Source organism: Phoxinus phoxinus (assembly GCF_949152265.1).
Source record: "Phoxinus phoxinus genome assembly, chromosome: 10".
NCBI lineage: Eukaryota > Metazoa > Chordata > Actinopteri > Cypriniformes > Leuciscidae > Phoxinus > Phoxinus phoxinus.
Window position 1 is genome coordinate 4797538 of NC_136885.1, and position 20000 is coordinate 4817537.

General features: G+C 37.5%; 1 protein-coding gene across 2 annotated transcripts in view; it reads right to left on the minus strand.

Moving 5' to 3' along the window:
• Positions 1–20000, minus strand: part of lars2 (leucyl-tRNA synthetase 2, mitochondrial) — a 130285-nt gene that overhangs the window by 64447 nt on the left and 45838 nt on the right. For both annotated transcript variants that reach the window (XM_079625913.1, XM_079625912.1), the window contains exons 4-8: positions 19326–19417; positions 19156–19216; positions 12897–12986; positions 10793–10936; positions 99–206 (exon numbers count right to left, since the gene is read on the minus strand). In XM_079625913.1, the coding sequence (XP_079482039.1) occupies positions 99–206; positions 10793–10936; positions 12897–12986; positions 19156–19216; positions 19326–19417 (495 nt within the window). The remainder of the gene's footprint in view (positions 1–98; positions 207–10792; positions 10937–12896; positions 12987–19155; positions 19217–19325; positions 19418–20000) is intronic.

Genomic DNA, 20000 nt, shown 5'->3' on the forward strand with positions numbered 1-20000 from the left:
ATACAGCTCTGAAAAGAGCCGTGGAGCTGATAAATCACAATCCAGTCTGGCTGCACAAGAGCTGAAGGGCAAACTCATAGATGAAGCTTTTTCAGTACCTTCAGTATGTGGTTGAAAAAGCAGCCCGAGCACTCGCCGATCCAGTTGGCCTGCATGCCTTTGACTCCATACCATTCAGGGAGATCGGCCAAAGCATCCAGGAGAGGCTGCAAGACAGGATTCACATTTATGTTTTTATAAGACGGTTAGTTCCAATCCTTGATTCTGATTGGTCAATAGCAGTGTTTTATTCACGATAAAACACGACTATGACCGCTTCACCCAACGGTTCTATGTATCACTACACAACACCCCTAGCAACCACTCTTAGCAACATAAACACATGTTTGATCTCATCGATATTGTTCACTGAAGCTATAGTAGAGTATTGTGAGAGATCGAGTAAGCGAGTGTTCCTGCATTTACAGTAGATACAGCATTTTCCTTCAGGTCAGTCCTATATATTCATAATTTAAAAAATCAGTTTGAATGTCCGCGCTGCGATATCTTGTCCTTTTAACAGTTAAGGGGTTTCCCGAGCCATAGTCATCTGTCAGTGTCGTCTTCCTTCTCCGTGATCACAAGTTTGAGTCCTTTCACTGTAAAAGTCTTCTCTACGGACTGACTCACTCATAAACACAGTCTTTGCCGCCATCTATTGGCGAAATAATGTATGTAACTTCTGGTGCTGTTTACGGTCAGGGACTATTTTTTCCAGCGGAAGGAATTTTTTTACTGAATTTACTTCATGAAAGTTGCATAGATACATATTTTTCGGCTTTAATATTTGTATTGTGTGGAAACCGTTTTATAAAAGCAATAAGGTACTCGAGAAAAGTGCAGTATCGTGAATAAGCCTCGTGCCTAACAACGCCCTTCAGCCGTGACTTATTCACGATACAGAACAGCCTCTCGTACCTTATTGCTTACTTATAATTGATTTATCTATACACGTGTATTGTAAAAAACGTTCTCGTCCTGAAGTATTTTCGGAGAGCTTGTACCACCTGGAGTGAACGCTGCATATGTTTGAATCATGCTACAAACATCCTAAATAATGTTAGAAACATGCTAAAGAAACATTTCTGATTATAATCAATGTTTAAATATTTTTTTAAGGATTTTTTGAAGAATAGAAAGTTCAAAAGAACAACATTTGATAAAAAATAATAATTGTGAAACATTATAAATGTATTTATTGTCACTTAGGGCAATTTAATGCATCCTTGTTGAATAATTTGAAATTTCCGTGTTTTCATTTAATTTCTTTAAAAACTTATATGTAAATACCTTACTTATTTCTGGTCTGCCAACGAAAACACTTGCATACGAAGCCAAAGCAGGATCAAACCTTTTGATAGTTTCAATAGTGTCGTTACTGAATGAATCAATGTGTTTTAATAAATTGGTTGAGTGAATGATTCAATGACTCATTGTCATTCCTTTATGAATCAGAAAAGTGTTCAGGACCTCTATTTTGGTTGCTGTTTGCAACACTATAATTAAAGGTGGGTGAGGGTTAATCATGGGGAAGTTAATCACCGTCTTCAGGTTGCATACTTTCGGGGGGATCCTGTGCGAACTGAGCTAGCACCATTCAGAGGAATGGGAATGCTAATGGCCAACTCTACTCAAGTATTATCAACTTCCTTAATGTCTCCGAGATTATGTAATACAGCCTCAGCTGCTCTGGCGGAAAACGTTCAATTTACTGGCATAAAATGAGCGTCTGCCCTCACATGTGGAGTGAAGAACGAGGCTCGAAGAAAGCCTCATGAACTGCTCGAAGTCTCAACACACACACACACACACACACACACACGCATACAGACTCAGGCTGAAAAAAGAAACTCTTGGGGGTGAGGCAGAAAGGACGAGGCAGTCAGATGATGGAAAAGAGGAAGCTATGCATAATAACGAAGGTTCAGGCCAAAAGGCTCAGCTGGGCTGCCGAGAACTGAAAGGATGTGATATGAAAAGCCAACAGTTGGGTTGTGAGATCTCGCTCCTCTCTGTCACTAGCCATTAGCGGTCTCACTCACAAGACGCTTCGCTTCCTGAGTGCAAAACCAATAGAAATAATTGAAGGGGCCCAAATGTTGACGTTTCCTCCGCACTCCACTCATTAGCGACTCGGGCGCACTCGCGGGAAGGACGTTTCGCACTTACACGAAGAGGCGGAAGAGGGTAGGGGTGTCGCCGTCTCATTTGAGAGCGACTCTAATCAGGGTATTCAAATCTTCAGCTCATTTGAGCAGAGCGAGTTACCAAATGAGTTCTGAACAAGGCAATGTGAGCACTTTTTGAAATGCTTAAAGGTCATGAGTGTCAGTTTTTTCTTCAGTGTGATGTGTAGGGAGAACGATAGCCAGTAGATCGACTTCTTTAGGTGTGTAAACACTGTTAGCATAACATAAATCAAAACTGATTTGATCCTTTGGCATGTAAGGAGTCTTTGTACCATTAAAACATCCAGCATGTTTTTCTTGTTAAAAGCTCCTCCTCGTCATAAACTAGTGATGTAGTCAAGACCACCTAAACCGAGACCAAGTCAAGACCAAGACCTGCATGTGTTGAGACCAAACCAGCACCTCCTAGAACTCATCAAAATCATTTACCGCCTGCAAAATGTCTTGATTTTAATTAATTAATACAATTAGAATAATAACAGAGCTGTTGCTAATCAAATGAAAGCACTAACAACTAAATTCGTCTTTGCACTGCAGAGGAGGCACAGAAGTTAAATTGGTACAATTAAATAATGTTTCAAAAGTAACACTTTGAATATAGAAATATGATGGAAAAATGTAATTATACTTTTAAGTATGAAACTAAAACTGCCAGTAGGTGGCGGCAAATCACTTAATAAGTGGAATCATTTATTCAACCAATTTGTTCAAAGCAGCGGATTACGAAACGGTAACGAAACAGAAATCGAGTAATGAGTGTGTTGCTTGCGAATGCACAACATGTCTGCTATGGATTTGTTTGAAACTATTTTTGTTGGCGAAATACAGCAAAAATTTGAGCAAAAATGTAAGTCACTTAAAGTCCCCCTGTGGTGAAAATCCAGCTTTTAATGTCGTTTATATGTCAAACCATGTGCAAATTCATAAGTCGACAGCATTGCTGAGTATTTACTCCTTAAAACTGCAGTGAAGCAAAGACAGTCTCAAAAACACGGTTTGAAATCTCTGGTGTTTCTGACGCCACAAACTACCTTAACCAATCAGATCAACGTGTGATCGTCAACCAGACAAGACCGAGACCTTCAAAAAATGGTCTCAGGATCAAGTCCGGTCTAGAGTACCACAACACTATTATAAACTTAAAAACATTTGCATATGACTCCCTCTGGAGCAAGACATCAACGAATCATTTTACATCATTGCAACACAAGCCCCGCCCACTGGCGCTCAGTCACTTAACAGCTGACATGTCTAACCCTGACACCGGCGTCACGTCCCAACAACAGGACCACTGGAATAGTAAAGAGTAAAGTAAATAGCTGGAGAGTAAAAGGCCCGTTTAAACAGCTTGTTGACAGGCTTCAGAAGGACCCCAGCATCAGGTTTATTTTTAATAGCGTCCCGGATTGCGTCAGAGAACTGTATGTTTGTTCGGAGCATTTGACTGCAGATTGTTTTGTAAAATGGCTCTGACAGCAGCCGCATCACAAACAGTAAATGATTTCATTATGCTATGTCTGTCTTTATATGGATAATGTTTTCAAATGACTTAGGGCCCGTTTACACCACACAGCTTTCAACTAAAAACATAAAACTTTTTATGCATTTAGCCGTTCATTTACACGAAACCAGTGCCTGAAAACGCAAACTTTTGAAAACGGGTTTCAAATTGGACGTTTTTGAAAATGGTCTCTGTGTAAAAAAACAAAAACGTGAATCTCTGAAGACGATAACGTCATGCGTATTACATGTTCAGTCTATAGCGTTTCATCGCCATCTAAAGGCCTGGCAGCAGAATACAGCGGTTTTTAGACATTTTCACAGATCCGTGTGAATGGGGATCGTTTTGACTATGTACGTGGAAAAAATCTTCGTTTTAAGCATAGCGTTGTCGTGTAAACGAACCCTTAGTCACATGCGATAGCGAGCGTTAGCCAATCAAAACATTTTTCATTAATTAGGAAAAAATCTTACTAAAAAGTTTGGCTAGTCTTTTATTTTTAGTTCTTAGAAATAAAATATAAGCAGTTTTGTTAAAATAGTATAAATATTTGGTATTTATTGTCTGCCATGTGATGCAACCAACATGTCAAATATATATATATTTATTTAAATGATATCATGACAGCCCTCCTGGATGTGTGTCAAGGCCAACAAATATGTTGGAAAATCTGATAATTTGACAAGGCAAGGTTAGCTCAGGTTGTCAAATGTCGTGGTGCAACTCACCAATACATAAATTATATTTATTAATGTAAAATTCATGATTATATAAGCAATATACCGGTAGATACTGACTTTAACTGACCATCCTTAAAGAAGCCGCCCACTTATTAAAAAACAGAAGGTCAGATTAAGGGTTGAATTTTTCTTTTTTAAAATGTATGTTTTTGTGCGAAAAACTATTAACATTTTAAGTGAGCTCTGATGAAGATTTTAAAATAATAAGAAATTGACGTGTTTGTCTGAGAAACCTCCAACAGCAAGATATAACATAACATAACATAACATAACATAACATAACATAACATAACTAGGGCTGTCAAAAGATTAATCGTGATTATTCGCATCCAAAATAAAAGTTTGTGTTTACATAATATATGTGTGTGTACTGTGTATGATTATTTATATATATATAAAAACACACACAATCATGTATATATTTTAGAAAATTTGGTTATATTTATATATAAAATATTTATATATAATATAAATTATATAAATGCATATACAGTATATAAATGCAAATAGCCTATTTCTTAAATATATACATGAATGTGTATTTATACATAATAATCATACACAGTACACACACATATATTATGTAAACACAAACTTTTATTTTGGATGCGATTAATCACGATTAATCTTTTGACAGCCCTAAATATAACATAACATAACATAACATAACATAACATAACATAACATAACATAACATAACATAACATAACATAACATAACATAACATAACATAACATAACATATAACATAACATAACATAACATATAACAATAACATAACAATAACATAACATATAACAATAACATAACATAACATAACATAACATAACATAACATAACATAACATAATATAACATAACATAACATAACATAACATAACATAACATAACATAACATATAACATAACATAACATAACATATAACAATAACATAACAATAACATAACATAACATAACATAACATAACATAACATAACATAAACAATGTGAAACCCGTACCAAAATCCCATTGTTTCGAGTAAGCCAGTGGGGAAGCAACCTAAAAATACTTATGTTATTATTTCTAGGAAAATATCACAAGACAAGTTATAACAAGAACTACTAGATAAGTAATGACAGATACAAGGACCCAAAAAATGCTCCCCAAAGATGTCCATGTAATGTGTGCTTGTGTTCCTCACAGCATGGACTGCAGGAGAGGACGCTATCAGCCAAACGGGCCTGCCAGCATTCAGTCTGCACACACGCGTGGATCTGCCTTGGACACAGTGCGAGGTGCAAGAGGCACACACAACGCTCAAAGAGCCAAGCACTGCAGAAGAGCCAAACCAACGGCTACATCTCTCTATTCAAACCGGTCCATGGTTTCAAATAAAACCTGGAGCAACAAGGCTACAGAGAACATTTCTGAAGCCATTTATAGAGTCTCCATGGCAACGCACAAATCTCTTAAACAGTGGAAAAGTGATGCAAGGTAGCAAGTGTTTGGCGATCCGCTTTAGTGCAGACAGAACTATTTGCATACATGATTCACGACTGCATCGTCAGGGCTGATTGAGAGAGTGCTTTAATGAACTGGATGTGGAGACACGAGTGGCGTTTGACGCGAGCGAGCTGAGGGAAGATGGCAGGGGTGTTGCTGTGAGGTTGTTCTGGACGCTCGTTTAATTGCATATTTGGGGTTTTGAACAACCCTCGAGCAATAGGGTCGATGAAATTGTGCTAAGTTTTTTTGTCCAGATCTATTCATTTATTCAAAAATGCATTGTGTGACGCAGACAAAAATGTCAGGGCATAACTGTCATATCACAAAGGGAAAAAATATCCTTAAAATAATAACATTGTATTTAAAAGTTTGGCTAGTCTTTTATTATTAGTTCTTAGAAAAAAATAAGCAGTTTTGTTAAAATAGTATAAATATTTGGTAATTTTTGGTCTGACATGTGATGCAACCAACATGCAATATATACTGTATATATATATATAGACACACACACACACACACAGTATATTAAATTATATCATGACAATCCTCTCTAATGTGTATCAAGGCCAACAAATATCTTGAAAAATCTGATAATTTGACATGGCAAGGTTAGCTCAGGCTGTCAGGTGTGTGCAACTGGCCAAAACATAAATGATATTTATTAATCTAAAATTCATGATAATTTTAGCAATATATTTAAAACCGTTATGAAAATAATGATAAAGATGCGTACACTCACATTTATGAAAGGTGTAAGGAAAATGTTTCTTGATGTTTACACAACATTTTTTTTTTTACTTTTTTTTTTTTTACTTTAATGGACAGCACAGTTATGCAGATACACACACACACACACACACACACACCTCCACTACTGAGAAAATGAGAGTCTATGTGAATCGCAGGAACATGCTGTGTCATTTCAACACATCCGACAGAGACCGAGAGTGAATTAACACACACATGCACACTGAGCTGCCAACACACACAACTGCCATCTTAAGCCATCTTAACGAAACCAAATTGAGGCAACTAGACACAAAAACAATGTAGTGTTAGTGTATGACAGGAGACGCGACTTGTGACCGATTTCAATAGTTTCCCGTTAGCATGTTGCTAAGCTAATAACACAATACACAACCATAGCGTGTTGTTAATTACGTTATTGGCAAAGCCTGGCTGAAAAGTATGAAACCATTTTAAAAGCTTGAGGCTTGAAGGTCTTATTGTGAAGACAGAAAGAAAGTCAGAAGAAGAAAGAAAAACAAATGCAATCTCTGACTTCAGTCGAGCTGCACGATTCTGGACAGATTGAGAATCATGATTTTTTTTGGGTGTAAAATAGAGATTGTGGTTCTCTCACGATTATGAACAACTGATCAAAATAACATGTAATTTACTAGAGGCAAAAATGATCATTTCTACAGTCAGTTTAAAAATGTTAAAATAATTTGGGACGCTTCATGCGGGACGAACCTGAACCAATGCTGCCCTTTGGTCAAAAACATTTGGACACGTTCCTTTTCCCACTTACTCAAAAAGTTATTGCAAGACAGCAACAAAGCAATGATGTGCATTAGGTGTGCGACTGCAGCATTATGTCATTCATCCATTTAGCGCTGCCACAGAGAATAATGGGAAATTTAGTCGCATGGGTCTGTTGTTGAATGAACTGGCTAAATGATTATATTTTCTGGCAAGCTTTATTGTTCATTAGCAGAACACAAAACTAAATATCACAGCCTACATTCACAAATTAAACTTATTTATGACCAATTCCATTTGGCTTCCAACGTGATTGTTTAACCCCTTATATTGGCCACAGCCATTACATGTTTAAAACAGTAATATCCTATACTAAACCTAAACTAATCTTGACAAACTATATATAATTTGAAAGCTTACAATCTCTAGTTTACATATTTGGTGACTGATTTTCAAAATAAATGACAGAGGAGCCGTAATTTATCAATTTGCAACAAGAATATTTTCATACTCCTAAGGCGTGTTCAGACCTTTATTTTGAAATAGTGATGAACATGAAAAATCATGAAAGAATGGTAGAAACCTCAGTTTGTTTTCATGCCAAGAGTTCAAAAGATAGCATCCATTCAATTCTTTTAGAAAAAAAGGTCTAGAAAATCTTTTGAATATAAAGAAAAAACTCATAGATTCAGCATTAGTGATGTGGCAGCGAGCTATAATGCACATACGGGATCTTTTTGTGTTTCTTAGAGGTTGAATTCATTTCGAAATCTGCCAAACTTCCAACACTACTTCTGAATAGGATTTCTACTTCATAAATAGTATAAATTTAAAAAAAATAATGGTTCAGACTCAAACAACATATGGAAATGGAGGCGCCCTTATATGGGCAGTAATGGAGTCTGGTTGTCAACTAGTGGAGAAGTGTGGTACTGCGCCCAAACTGAATCTCACTGAAAGCTTATTTTTCAACTTAAAATTTGAAACACAACTTGTTCAGAGTTTTGGCTTTGATTTTTTGCATTTTTAGAGTCCTCCAGATTTTTGAAAATATATATTTTATCTAAACTATGAATAATTTTAAAAAAAAATTAACATTGTACATTTTCATAAACTCAAACTTCTATAACTGTTTAACTTTCTTAATTTATTTCACTTCTACACAAATCTACCAAGTGTCTTCTTTAAAACAAGACCAATCTTACATCTTTATTCCAAAGCATTCTTGAATTACAACCATTTAAGTTCGGAATGTGCATTTTCATGTCTATTAAAAAAAGGGGGGTGCCGCTTAATCACCCCATCGTAGTGGCGTTCATGTACGGCCATCTTGTAAACACGAACATTTGGACTCGAGGGTCTCATGAGCGTCCAGGTCCTCAGCACAGACAGGCCTCCTCCGCGAGAGCTCGAGTGCTTCAGATGATTTACACTCACACGACTTTTAACCAGTTATTGTGTGGGTGGATTTTTTCTTTTTTTTAACAGAGGAAGTATAATTAAGATCGAGTGCTCTCTAGCCAGCTTCCCTGAGCAGATATTGTACAATAATAAACGGTCGACATGTTCATTTGGATTCGTACTAAAGCACTTTGTTGTAATTGAGATAATTTGATTGCCGAATCTAAATCTCTCATTAGAATACATGCTGGTCTGAATTATTATGACGGTCCTCAATTATTTCAATTATTATGAAAATATTGTAGATTGTAATTTCCCTTTTGTTGTTTTACCTTTTTGACCAGTGACTTTTCCACAGACTTTCTAGTTGTTTGTGAATGCTGGATGAGGAGTTTAAAAAAACGAATTTATCCATAAACAATTCTGACTAATTTATGAACTGATCTGAACAATTCACCACAAAAGAAAACTCCAAACTGGCTTCAAACCATAGTCATGTTTCATTTGCGAATCATTCTTTTAATTTACAGAAGAAATATATAATTACATTAAATCTACAATTTTATATTTATTGAGATTTAACGTTTCTAATTTTCCATCAAAGCTTCTTGAATGGGGCCTAGTGTGCACTTTTTTGTTTTTGGGCTCTACTAGAACAGATTTTATTGCTTGAATGTTCATTATTTTCCTCATATTCTCCATTGTTTAATCTCCTCTCTTCCCAGTCTGTCAGTAACGCTCTGTTTAGTTCCTGTCTCAATTGGCGCTTTTCCACTGCATGGTACGGTACGGTTCGGTACGGCACGGCACGCTTTGGCGCTTTTCCACTGCATGGTACGGTACGGCTCGGTTCGGTACGGCTCACTTATGGTGCATTTCCACTGCATGTACCATGGCTGTTGTCTGGCTATTTAAATCTAGCGGGTTTAGTGTCTCGTATCGCAAATACAATGACGCTGAAGTGACTGACCAATCAGTGATCTGCAGTGTTTTCACGTCACCGTACCGTACCGGTACGGTACGGCTCGCTTCGGCTCGCTTTAAATGGTACCACCTCTGTTGAGGTTCCAAGCGTACCGTACCGATACTAAACGTGACGTGAAAACACTGCAGATCACTGATTGGTCAGTCACTTCAGCGTCATTGTATTTGCGATACGAGACACTAAACCCGCTAGATTTAAATAGCCAGACAACAGCCAACGAAGTAGAACCTGTTTTTAGAGTATTTACTTGACAAAATAAGTTTAAAAAAAATCAAAAAAGAAATGGCTGAATCGTGGTCAGTGGACGAGGTGCAGACGTTCCTCTCGTTGATTGCCGCCGGACCTACAAACAGTGTAGGGACAAATAACGGCGACAACTATTAACGATCAGTCCCACCCACTTTGAAGCGGTACTAAACTGCAGTGGAAAAGCAACCGATCTAAAGCAAACCGAACCGTGCCGTACCGAGTCGAGTCGTACCACGCAGTGGAAAAGCGAAGCGAGCCGAACCGTTCCGCGCCGAGACGAACCGTACCGAGCCGAACCGAGCCGTACCATGCAGTGGAAAAGCGCCATATGAAGCCGCGCCTTCTGAAAAGCACACTGTGCTCTGATTGGTCGGCTGGATCAGTGTGTTGTGATTGGTCGAGCGCTTTGAGTGTGTATGGGAAATGTCCCGCCCCTTACCATAACCGCCAGTTTAACACACTACTAACTAACTCAACCAGGCCCCGCCCCTTTATTCTGCGTATTAATTATTTAAATTAGGAATATTGTGACGTGTTCGTTCCCGGGAGAAACTCAAGACTACAATGGAGGCGTTTCAGGAGTTCAGAAACACTGATATAGAGAAGAACTCAGAGCTTTTTCATGCTCAAACAGCAACATTACACACTAAAGAAAGATGATCATGTAAAAAAGCACCCAGAGAGTGTTTGTAGGACCAGACTGCTTCGGGCTGTCGTACCTTGGCATAGTTTGTGGTTTTGATGAACCACTGCTTCAGAAGCTTCTGTTCGACGGGAGCTCCAGACCTCCACGAGCGGCCGCTGTCGTCCACCTGTTCGTCTGCCAGCACCGTCTGATCCACGGGGTCCCAGTTCACCAGCGCCTGCACACAGGGCCCCAGAAAAACTAGATCAACAAATAAAATGTCACTTCGTGAGATGCTAATATTAAACCAAGTGGAATCTGTAAATGAATGCTGCGAGATCTTTTCTATTCACTAAAATTGACATTTATTCATCATTTGGCACAATGGGTTTAATCAGCTGGTGTTGATGTGATTTTTAGCGGATGTATGAAGTAATTTCTCCTCAAATTCACACAGGTGTCCGATCGCAGGAACTACAGGGATCAAAAGTTTGGGATGAGTCAGATTTTTGAATATTTTTGAAAAAAGTCTTCTGCTCACCATGGCTGCGTTTATTTGATTTAAAAAAAACAATAAAACAGTAATATTGTGAAATATTATTACAATTTAAAATAACAAATTTCTATGTGAAAATGGTCAAATGTAATTTATTCCTGTGATCAAAGCTGAATTTTCAGCATCATTACTCCAGTCTTCAGGGTCACATGATCCTTCAGAAATCAGGATAATATGATGATTTGATGCTCAAGAAACATTTATGATTATTATTATCAGTGTTGAAAAAACTTCTGCAGCCTCATATTTTGTGGAAACCGCAACATGTAATTTTTCAAAAGTACAGCATTTCTTTGAAATAGAAACCTCTCGTAACACAAATGTCTTTAACTTAATGCATCCTTGCTGAATAAAAGTGTCCGTTTCTTTACATAAAAAAATATCATAGTGATCCCAAACTTTTAAACAGAAGTGTATTGTTTTATCATTTATCATTAAAACTTATTTTTTTTTAATATTACTTACATTACACATTACTTACTGATGATTAACTCCTTAAAATATCATTAAAAAAAATCTCACACTCTTAAACTGAGCATCATTAGAAAGATTAAGACTCCAGCTTCGATATTTGACCACTGTTTATGATAAAACTCGGGTCCATGATAGTCATTTCTTAATTTATTTCAGGAATTCAAAATAATCAATCTGTAATTTTTGATATTTTGAATAGACTAAAAACAGACACTCATATTCAGTCACAGGTTTTTTTTTGTGTTCACACACCTGCACTGAACAGTGTACATTAGGGCCCTTAGTCCAAAAGTGGGCATATTTGGAGAAATACGGATTTATTTATTCATAATACAGAATATAATTTCTACTCATTTCCCACTGAATTATGTGATCTGAAGAGCTGAAACCTCGAGCAGAGCGCTGTCTGTCCTGTTCCTGGCTTGCCTGAGTAATGACCTCAGCAAGCGCGTATTCGGTCTAGAGCTGTCAATCATCTTACGTGACCATAATCAGGATGAAGATGCCCTGTAAGCTTCCTCATTCTGAGCTCAGAGACAAACAAACCCAAAGAAACATTTCTACACGTGAAACAAGGAGCTAATAAACACACGATTACAATAGTATATGATTTGTGTGAACATAATGGATGTTTACGTTATAAATGCTAAACAGGTATAACAATTAGCTGGTTATAAAATGCTAAATATAACATATTTCAAAACCATTATATGACTAAAATCCACATTAGATCACAAAAGTTTTTACAAACACTCAATGGTTGTTTAAAATTAGTTTTGTGTAAAAGCGAAATATTAATCTTTTAAATTGTGTTATGTAGCTTGATGCTAATTGTAGCTTTAATGCACTTGTTGCACCAGAAACTTTTCTATTTCATAATGAAAAAATGTACATAAGGTCCCAAGAAAATGCTTTTTTTGTTTTCTAGAAAGACTTCAGATAATAGGTCTATTAATATATAGTGGTGTTGATGGGCAAGCCATGTAATGTCAGAATAAAGGCTAATAATGGCTGAATAAACAAAAGAATAATGAAGATTAGGTCTCATGCCCAGCAGAAGTGTGAAAGGTTTGTCGAGTGAGAACAATAGAAACATGAATGGTGCAGTTCCCCACACCAGACATAGACAAGAGTGTGTTTCTCAACCGTAGATGAAAAACCAACTCACCTCTTTCTGATAGGCCAGTCCCGCCTCAAACAGCTTGAGGAACAGATACTGGGTCCACTTATAATAATCAGGCAGACAGGTTGTGATCTCCTGTCAAAAGATTAGACAAAACCACATTCAAAGAAAGAAGTCATCTCAATAAAATAAAATACAAATCTAACCCATAGACGGAAGGCAGAGCAAAAAGACAATATACAGAGCAAAACAATACGTTTTCAACAAACATACAAAAAAAAAAAAAACTATATTTCTAAAAGTAAAATGTATCATTTTGTTTAAGGGTTAGTGATGATTGTAGTGGATCAGTGAAAATACCGTCAGGGCAAGTACAAATCTGAATTACTCGGACCGAGCCATAGAGATACAATCCACGACGAGTAAAAAGTCTGGATAAAAATGATGAAAATCTTTGGGATTTAAAGTGTTAAATGCTTGAAATTTGTCTTGTAGTCAAACACTAATTTATACCAATACATTACAAATAGGCTACCGTATTTTCCGGACTATAAGTCACACTTTTTTTCATAGTTTGGCTGGTCCTGCGACTTATAGTCAGGTGGTGCGACTTATATATCAAAATTCATTCACACTGACTGAGATGAACCAAGAGGAAACATTACCGTCTACAGCCGCGAGAGGGCGCTCTAGTTAGCGCAGTTGTTCAGAAGCGACACCGAGGAAGAACTCAATGTATTCAGTGTTGTGTCAGAGAATGTCTAATAAGGGGAGAAGGTTCACTCTCGCTACACTTCCGGCTTCTGACTGGTTGCAGTTCCACTCTGATTCCATATGAGGGCGCTCACAGGACGAGTGCAGAATGAATGGAGGTCTATGGAGCTATACCCCTCAAAATCCACTTTTCTCAAGATATAATTTTTTGTCTAGTAATTTGAATGTTGTTTTCGAAAGGAGATGCAAAGAAATTGCACATTGCTGGGTGTTAGATTTTTTAGAGTCACTTATTTGCTTTAAAAAGTCTTTCAAAATGTCAATGACGTCATACACATCATACGACCAGAGATACTGCTTTACGGCAATCTCTCAGTCACTGTGGTGCTTTCGCGCTCTGCACTTTATTTTCTCTCGAGGCATCGCCAGCACAGCTGACACAGGTAAACACACGGGCTAGAAGAGTTTCTGCTAGAATACATTCTGTTCCCGCTTCGGATGCCATGATGTCATCAAGCGGTATCTCTGGTCGTAACCAGTCCTTCACTGACCAATCAGCGTTCATTAGCAGAATGCTAGCGTGTTATGGGCAACAACAACTCAACCTGTAAGAAATCGAAAGGACATAAGTACTCGTTCATTCAATTTTCGACCTATAACCCATGTTGAACTTGCCAAACCTACAATCAAATCTGAGATTTCTCAACGGCAATCGGCTGAAAGGGACAAATTTAGCCGTCTAGCCCCATGGACTCCCATTCATTTTGCACTCGGGGGTGATCGCCCCCAGTGGAACTCTGGTGGAACTACAACCAAAATTCGGTACAATAGGACTTAATAGGGAGTGAACAGGCTCTCCGTAGACGGGCTCTGGTTGTGTGATGAGATCGGGAGCTCGGTGAACTTGCTGACCGGTAACTTGTTGGACTCGCTGGCTAATGCTAGTTTAGCCTATTCAGCCTCCCAGGTATATGTTCTTTATGCTATTGTGCAGCTGAATAACTGTTAATGTGTGACGCTAACACACCGGACACCTTCAGCCTGTTGTTCTGTGTGCTATTGTGGAGCTGAATAACTTGCCTTTCCAGATTAAATGTCTGTTCTTGGTCTTGGATTTTGTGAAATAAATTTCGAAATAAATGCGACTTATAGTCCAGTGCGACTTATATTTGTTTTTTTCCTCTTCATGACGCATTTTTTGACTGATGCGACTTATACTCTGGAAAATACGGTATCTCTTTTTATTTATTTATAAACTCCAGATTGAGCAGAACTCATATTTATATTTGATTGAGCTCAAATATAAAAGGAGTTTTTGGGTTGTTTAACACTACATAACTCCCATACTTCCTAACCTTCACGAGCTCCTTTCACACATACAGTCTTTACCGGTACATTGCCGTTTAGAGATCCTGTGTGAACAGGCACTTTTCTGGTATAAGAACCTCTTCTATATAGAAGAGTGTTATATCACAAAACTGGGAAAGCAGTCTGAAACCATAAAGACTGCAGTCTAGACTCGTCCCAAATTGAGTATTTGGGCCAGAAGAATAGAGGCGATGAAGAACCCAATGTCCACTTTGACGATAATCTCTTTATCGGTCTGGTCTCTGTGGTAATGTGACTAAACCCAAGCAGTCTTCAGCTTTAGACAGCCAGAGTTTGCATCACTTAACAAACTCTAAAAGCAATGCATTAGGAAGAAGACGTTCTCTAATCCGATTAGGCAAAGCTGAACTCAGAGTCACGTCTGGCACCAGCGCAGATCCGCTCATCAGATCACCTTCGCTATAGATACAGTCCAGCTCTGCGTTTAAACCCTAAAGACGTTTGTTTATGGCTTAAGGCGAGACACTACAGGTGAATAGGGTAATATTTTTAACTAGCAGATATCACCAGATGAAACTTCCCCAGTTGATTACCTACATTAAGATGAGAAAAAAATGTATTACAAGTTTTCTGTAATTTAGTGTTTAAATATGCAAATTAGGCATTATCTAATTAAATATGCGCTAATTTGCCTATATTTAAAAAAACACAATCTCAGAATTGGATAAAGCCAGGTTCACAATTCTTATTTCATTGTGTTCACATATTAGATGGGGAAAAAATTACAGAGGGATTTATGGATATCTACTTTTGTTATCCTGTAAATCAGAATATACTGTCAATAGCCTTAAAAAAATTATTTTCGCCATGTTTTTGGGAATAAAATGTTATAGGTAAGTGTATAACTGAAAAGTTTGGTGTACATCGGTGCTACATAGGCTGAGATGTGTCACTGGAGAATGACAAAAAACTCATTTTGAGAAAAAGGCATTTAAAGATTTGTAATGTAAAAAATCATACTTTTTTAGTGGAAACAACAATTTACTGACACAATATCTTATCAAATCATTAGCAACAACAATACAAACCACCTAAATCACATCAAAACTTATAAACACAGCATTTATGGCCTTTAACTGAGCAGAAAAACAGTCAAAAACACACATCTAAATGTCAGAGCGCGTCACGTGATGCATCTGAACCAATCAGGTTGTCAGAAATTGACATCAGCCAATAAGATTTCGCTTTTAGGGTTAAATGGCCATTATACTTCACGATTGGTTGCTGATAAAAAGGCAATTACCATATTTAGATCCGACAGCATTGTACAGGAGAGAGAGAGAGCTTCACAGCGGTGTGTGAGATTAAAGGAAGCAGACAGAGATCGCGGAGCAGCGCGTTGATTTATAACAGCAACTTTTGTTGAATTTCAGAGATATCTACAGACGCAAATAGACAAAGTGTAGTAAAATAAAGACCTAAATGTGTATTTTGGACTTTTTTTCACCACAAGTCTGAAAGAAGACATGTTATTGAAGACAAATAGCCCAAAATCTCAAAATTGACCAGTGAAAAAAAAAACGATGTTTTTGCCTGCCGTGTCTCGCCTTAAACTATTTATGGCTTTGTCATTAAAGAGTTAATAAATGTTTCGGTAAATTAGCACAAAACGATAAATTCTATAGGCTCTTTTAATTATTTATAAATAACACTTTGTCCATACCACCCTGTCACAGTGAACCACTCCGTGACATCAGTTACCGCCCCCATCACGGGGTCATTTTGTTAAAAATGTATGTAAATTAAATTAAATTTTACGTAAATTAATGTTGAATGATGTTCTTGTTGTGTGAACTAATCAAATGAATGTCACTTTATTTGTATTCGTTTTTTCCAGTACAAACAGTGAGGCCATTGAAATGCCGAATTCATATTTCAAGATTAATAAACTAAGAATAATTATTTTTTATTAAATTACAGAATTTCTATTGATGGCTTCCCCAAAAGGGACATTTTACTATAAGGAAAACATTAGATTAAAAAAATTAATTTCTTGTTTTACTAGCATATATTGTTCGTGACGGGGTGGTACAAGAAAGACTCCCTTGCCTGAATAAAAAGGATAATATTATTAATATTAATGTTTTATTTGGAGGATTAACATATCTTTAAAAGTTTAAGGCGAGACCTTTTTTACAGTCTATGGGTGAGACACTACAGCTGAATAGGGTCATTTTTTTAACTAGCAGATATCACCATGACACTTTCCCAGTGGATTACCTACTAAGATGAGAAAAAAATGTATTACAAGATTTCTGTAATTTAATGTTTCAATATGCAAATTAGGCAATATCCAAGTAAATATGCTAAAATTTATGGATATCTACTTTTGTTATCCTGTTAATCAGAATATACTGTCAATAGCCTTAAAAAACTGATTTTCTCCATGTTTTTTGGAATAAAATGTTATGTAAGTCAGGCTAGGAATAATATATTTACAAATCCCTCTGTAATTGTCTTCATAATATAAGTAGGCACAAGACTGGAAGGTTTGGTGTATATCGGTGCGACTGAAGTGGAGATTTCAGACTTGGAGAATGAGAGAAAAGTCATTTTGAGAAAACGGGCTTTAAAGATTTATCATCAGCCAATGAGATTGCGCATTCAGACCTTTTACTTTCACGATTGGTTGCTGATAAAAAGGAAATTACCATATTAGGATCCGACAGCATTGTACAGGAGAGAGAGAGCTTTCTAGCGGTGTGTGTGATGACAGGGTGCAGACAGAGATCGTGGATCATGTTGATTTATAACGCCAAATTTTGTTGAACTTATGAGAAATCTACAGACGCAAACAGACAAAGTGTAGTAAAATAAAGACCAAAATGTGTATTTTGGACTTTTTTTCAGCGAAAGTCTGAAAGAAGACATGTTATTGAAGACAAATAGCCCAAAATCTCAAAACTGACCAGTGAAAAAAAAGGTTTTTGCCTGCCAATTTTCATTAAAAAAAAGCAAAATTTTGAGCAAAAATCACATTTTTGTCACAGACTACACCCAGATCAGATTCAGCATGATGATGATGAGTTCACTATTGTAAGAAATGAATACATACAGCTGTGATACACATGCTGACCAGCAATGCCCTTTAGTGCTCGAAATACAGCCTCCGTAACTCAGTCTGGGAATGTGTGTCTGAGGAAAAACTCCTGATGTGAACTAATGCAATGATGTAAGCCAGCGAAGTTAAAGGGTTAGTTCACCCAAAAATGAAAACAATGTCATTAATGACTCACCCTCATGTCGTTCTAAGCCCGTAAGACCTCCGTTCATCTTCGGGACACAGTTTAAGATATTTTAGATTTAGTCCGAGAGATTTCTGTCCCTCCATTGAAGCTGTATATACAGTATACTGGCCATGTCCATAAAGGTAATAAAAAGATCATCACAGTAGTCCATGTGACATCAGTGGGTTAGTTAGAAGTTTTTGAAGCATCGAAAATACTTTTTGGTCCAAAAATAACACAAAATAAGACTTTATTCAGCATTGTATTCTCTCCCGGGTCTGTTGTGAATCTGCGTTCAGGACTCCGCAGTGACGCTGCTGACGTAAGACGCTGATGACGTATTATCTGGTGCGCCCGAGCTTCGTTTACAGTCTGAGGGAGACGCACGCTATATTCAAGCTATTCTACATTGTTTGCGTGGATATCATTTTTTTAATGGTGCGTAAATGTGCATGTCGCGGATGAGACACTTTTACAGCGTGCGTCTCCCTCAGACTGTAAACGAAGCTCGGGCGCACCAGATAACACGTCATCAGCGTCTTACGCCATCAGCGTAACTGTGAAGGATTGACAACAGACCCGGGAGAGAATACAATGCTGAATAAAGTCTTATTTTGTGTTATTTTTGGACCAAAAAGTATTTTCGATGCTTCAAAAACTTCTAACTAACCCACTGATGTCACATGGACTACTGTGATGATGTTTTTATTACCTTTATGGACATGGACAGTATACTGTATATACAGCTTCAATGGAGGGACAGAAAGCTCTCGGACTAAATCTAAAATATCTTAAACTGTGTCCCGAAGATGAACGGAGGTCTTACGGGCTTAGAACGACATGAGGGTGAGTCATTAATGACATTATTTTCATTTTTGGGTGAACTAACCCTTTAACACAGGTCAGTTCCCACATCTGATGTGTGTGTGTGTGTGTGTGTGTGTGTGTGTGTTCATCCACCTCCGCTCACTCACCCGCTCCCAATTAAAGCAGAGCCCCAGGCTGTCCAGCTGCTTCCGCATGGACTCCATGTTACTGGAAGACACACAACAAGAGCTGTTGTGACGGATGGCTATGTGTGTGTAGTTGTGTGTGTAGTTGAACATCACTGAGGGCTGTGACTAATCGAGTGGAGAAACGGCACCTTTTGGTCCACGCCTCTGGGTCCAGGCCTCGCTCGATGGCAGCGTTCTCCGCCGGCAGACCGAACGCATCCCAGCCCATGGGGTTCAACACCTGCAAGTCAGACAACATCGAGCTGTTAGTAATGTCAAACCCCCCCGGTCTGACACAATCATCCAGACGGCTTTATATGGCGGATCCTGAACTCTGGAGAGCATGATGTCTGGTGTAATGCTAACAACAACAATAATAAGAGTCATAATAAACAATAATACACACACAAAAAAAATCGATTTATGTTTTCGAATCGCATATAAACTCTATATCTATTTGGATTACACAGTTTTAACACCAACAAACTAATACACTTTAAATGCATATTTGTCAGTCATACATAAATTAAACCGGTAAGATTTCTGCACTCATGGTATAAAATATCAATATCAAAATATCATGGCATTGCTTATTTATAAACTATTTGAATCATTTGATTTTATTTAAATAATCGTATTTTCAAAATGCACTCCTTAGAATCAGTTTGAAAACAATTATTTGAATTTATTTCATTTAAAAGTATGAACATATGTGACCCTGGATCACAAAACCAGTCTCGAGTCGCACGGGTATATCTGTGGCAATAGCCAACAATGTGGGTCAAAATTATAGATTTTTTTTTTATGCCAAAAATCATTGGGAT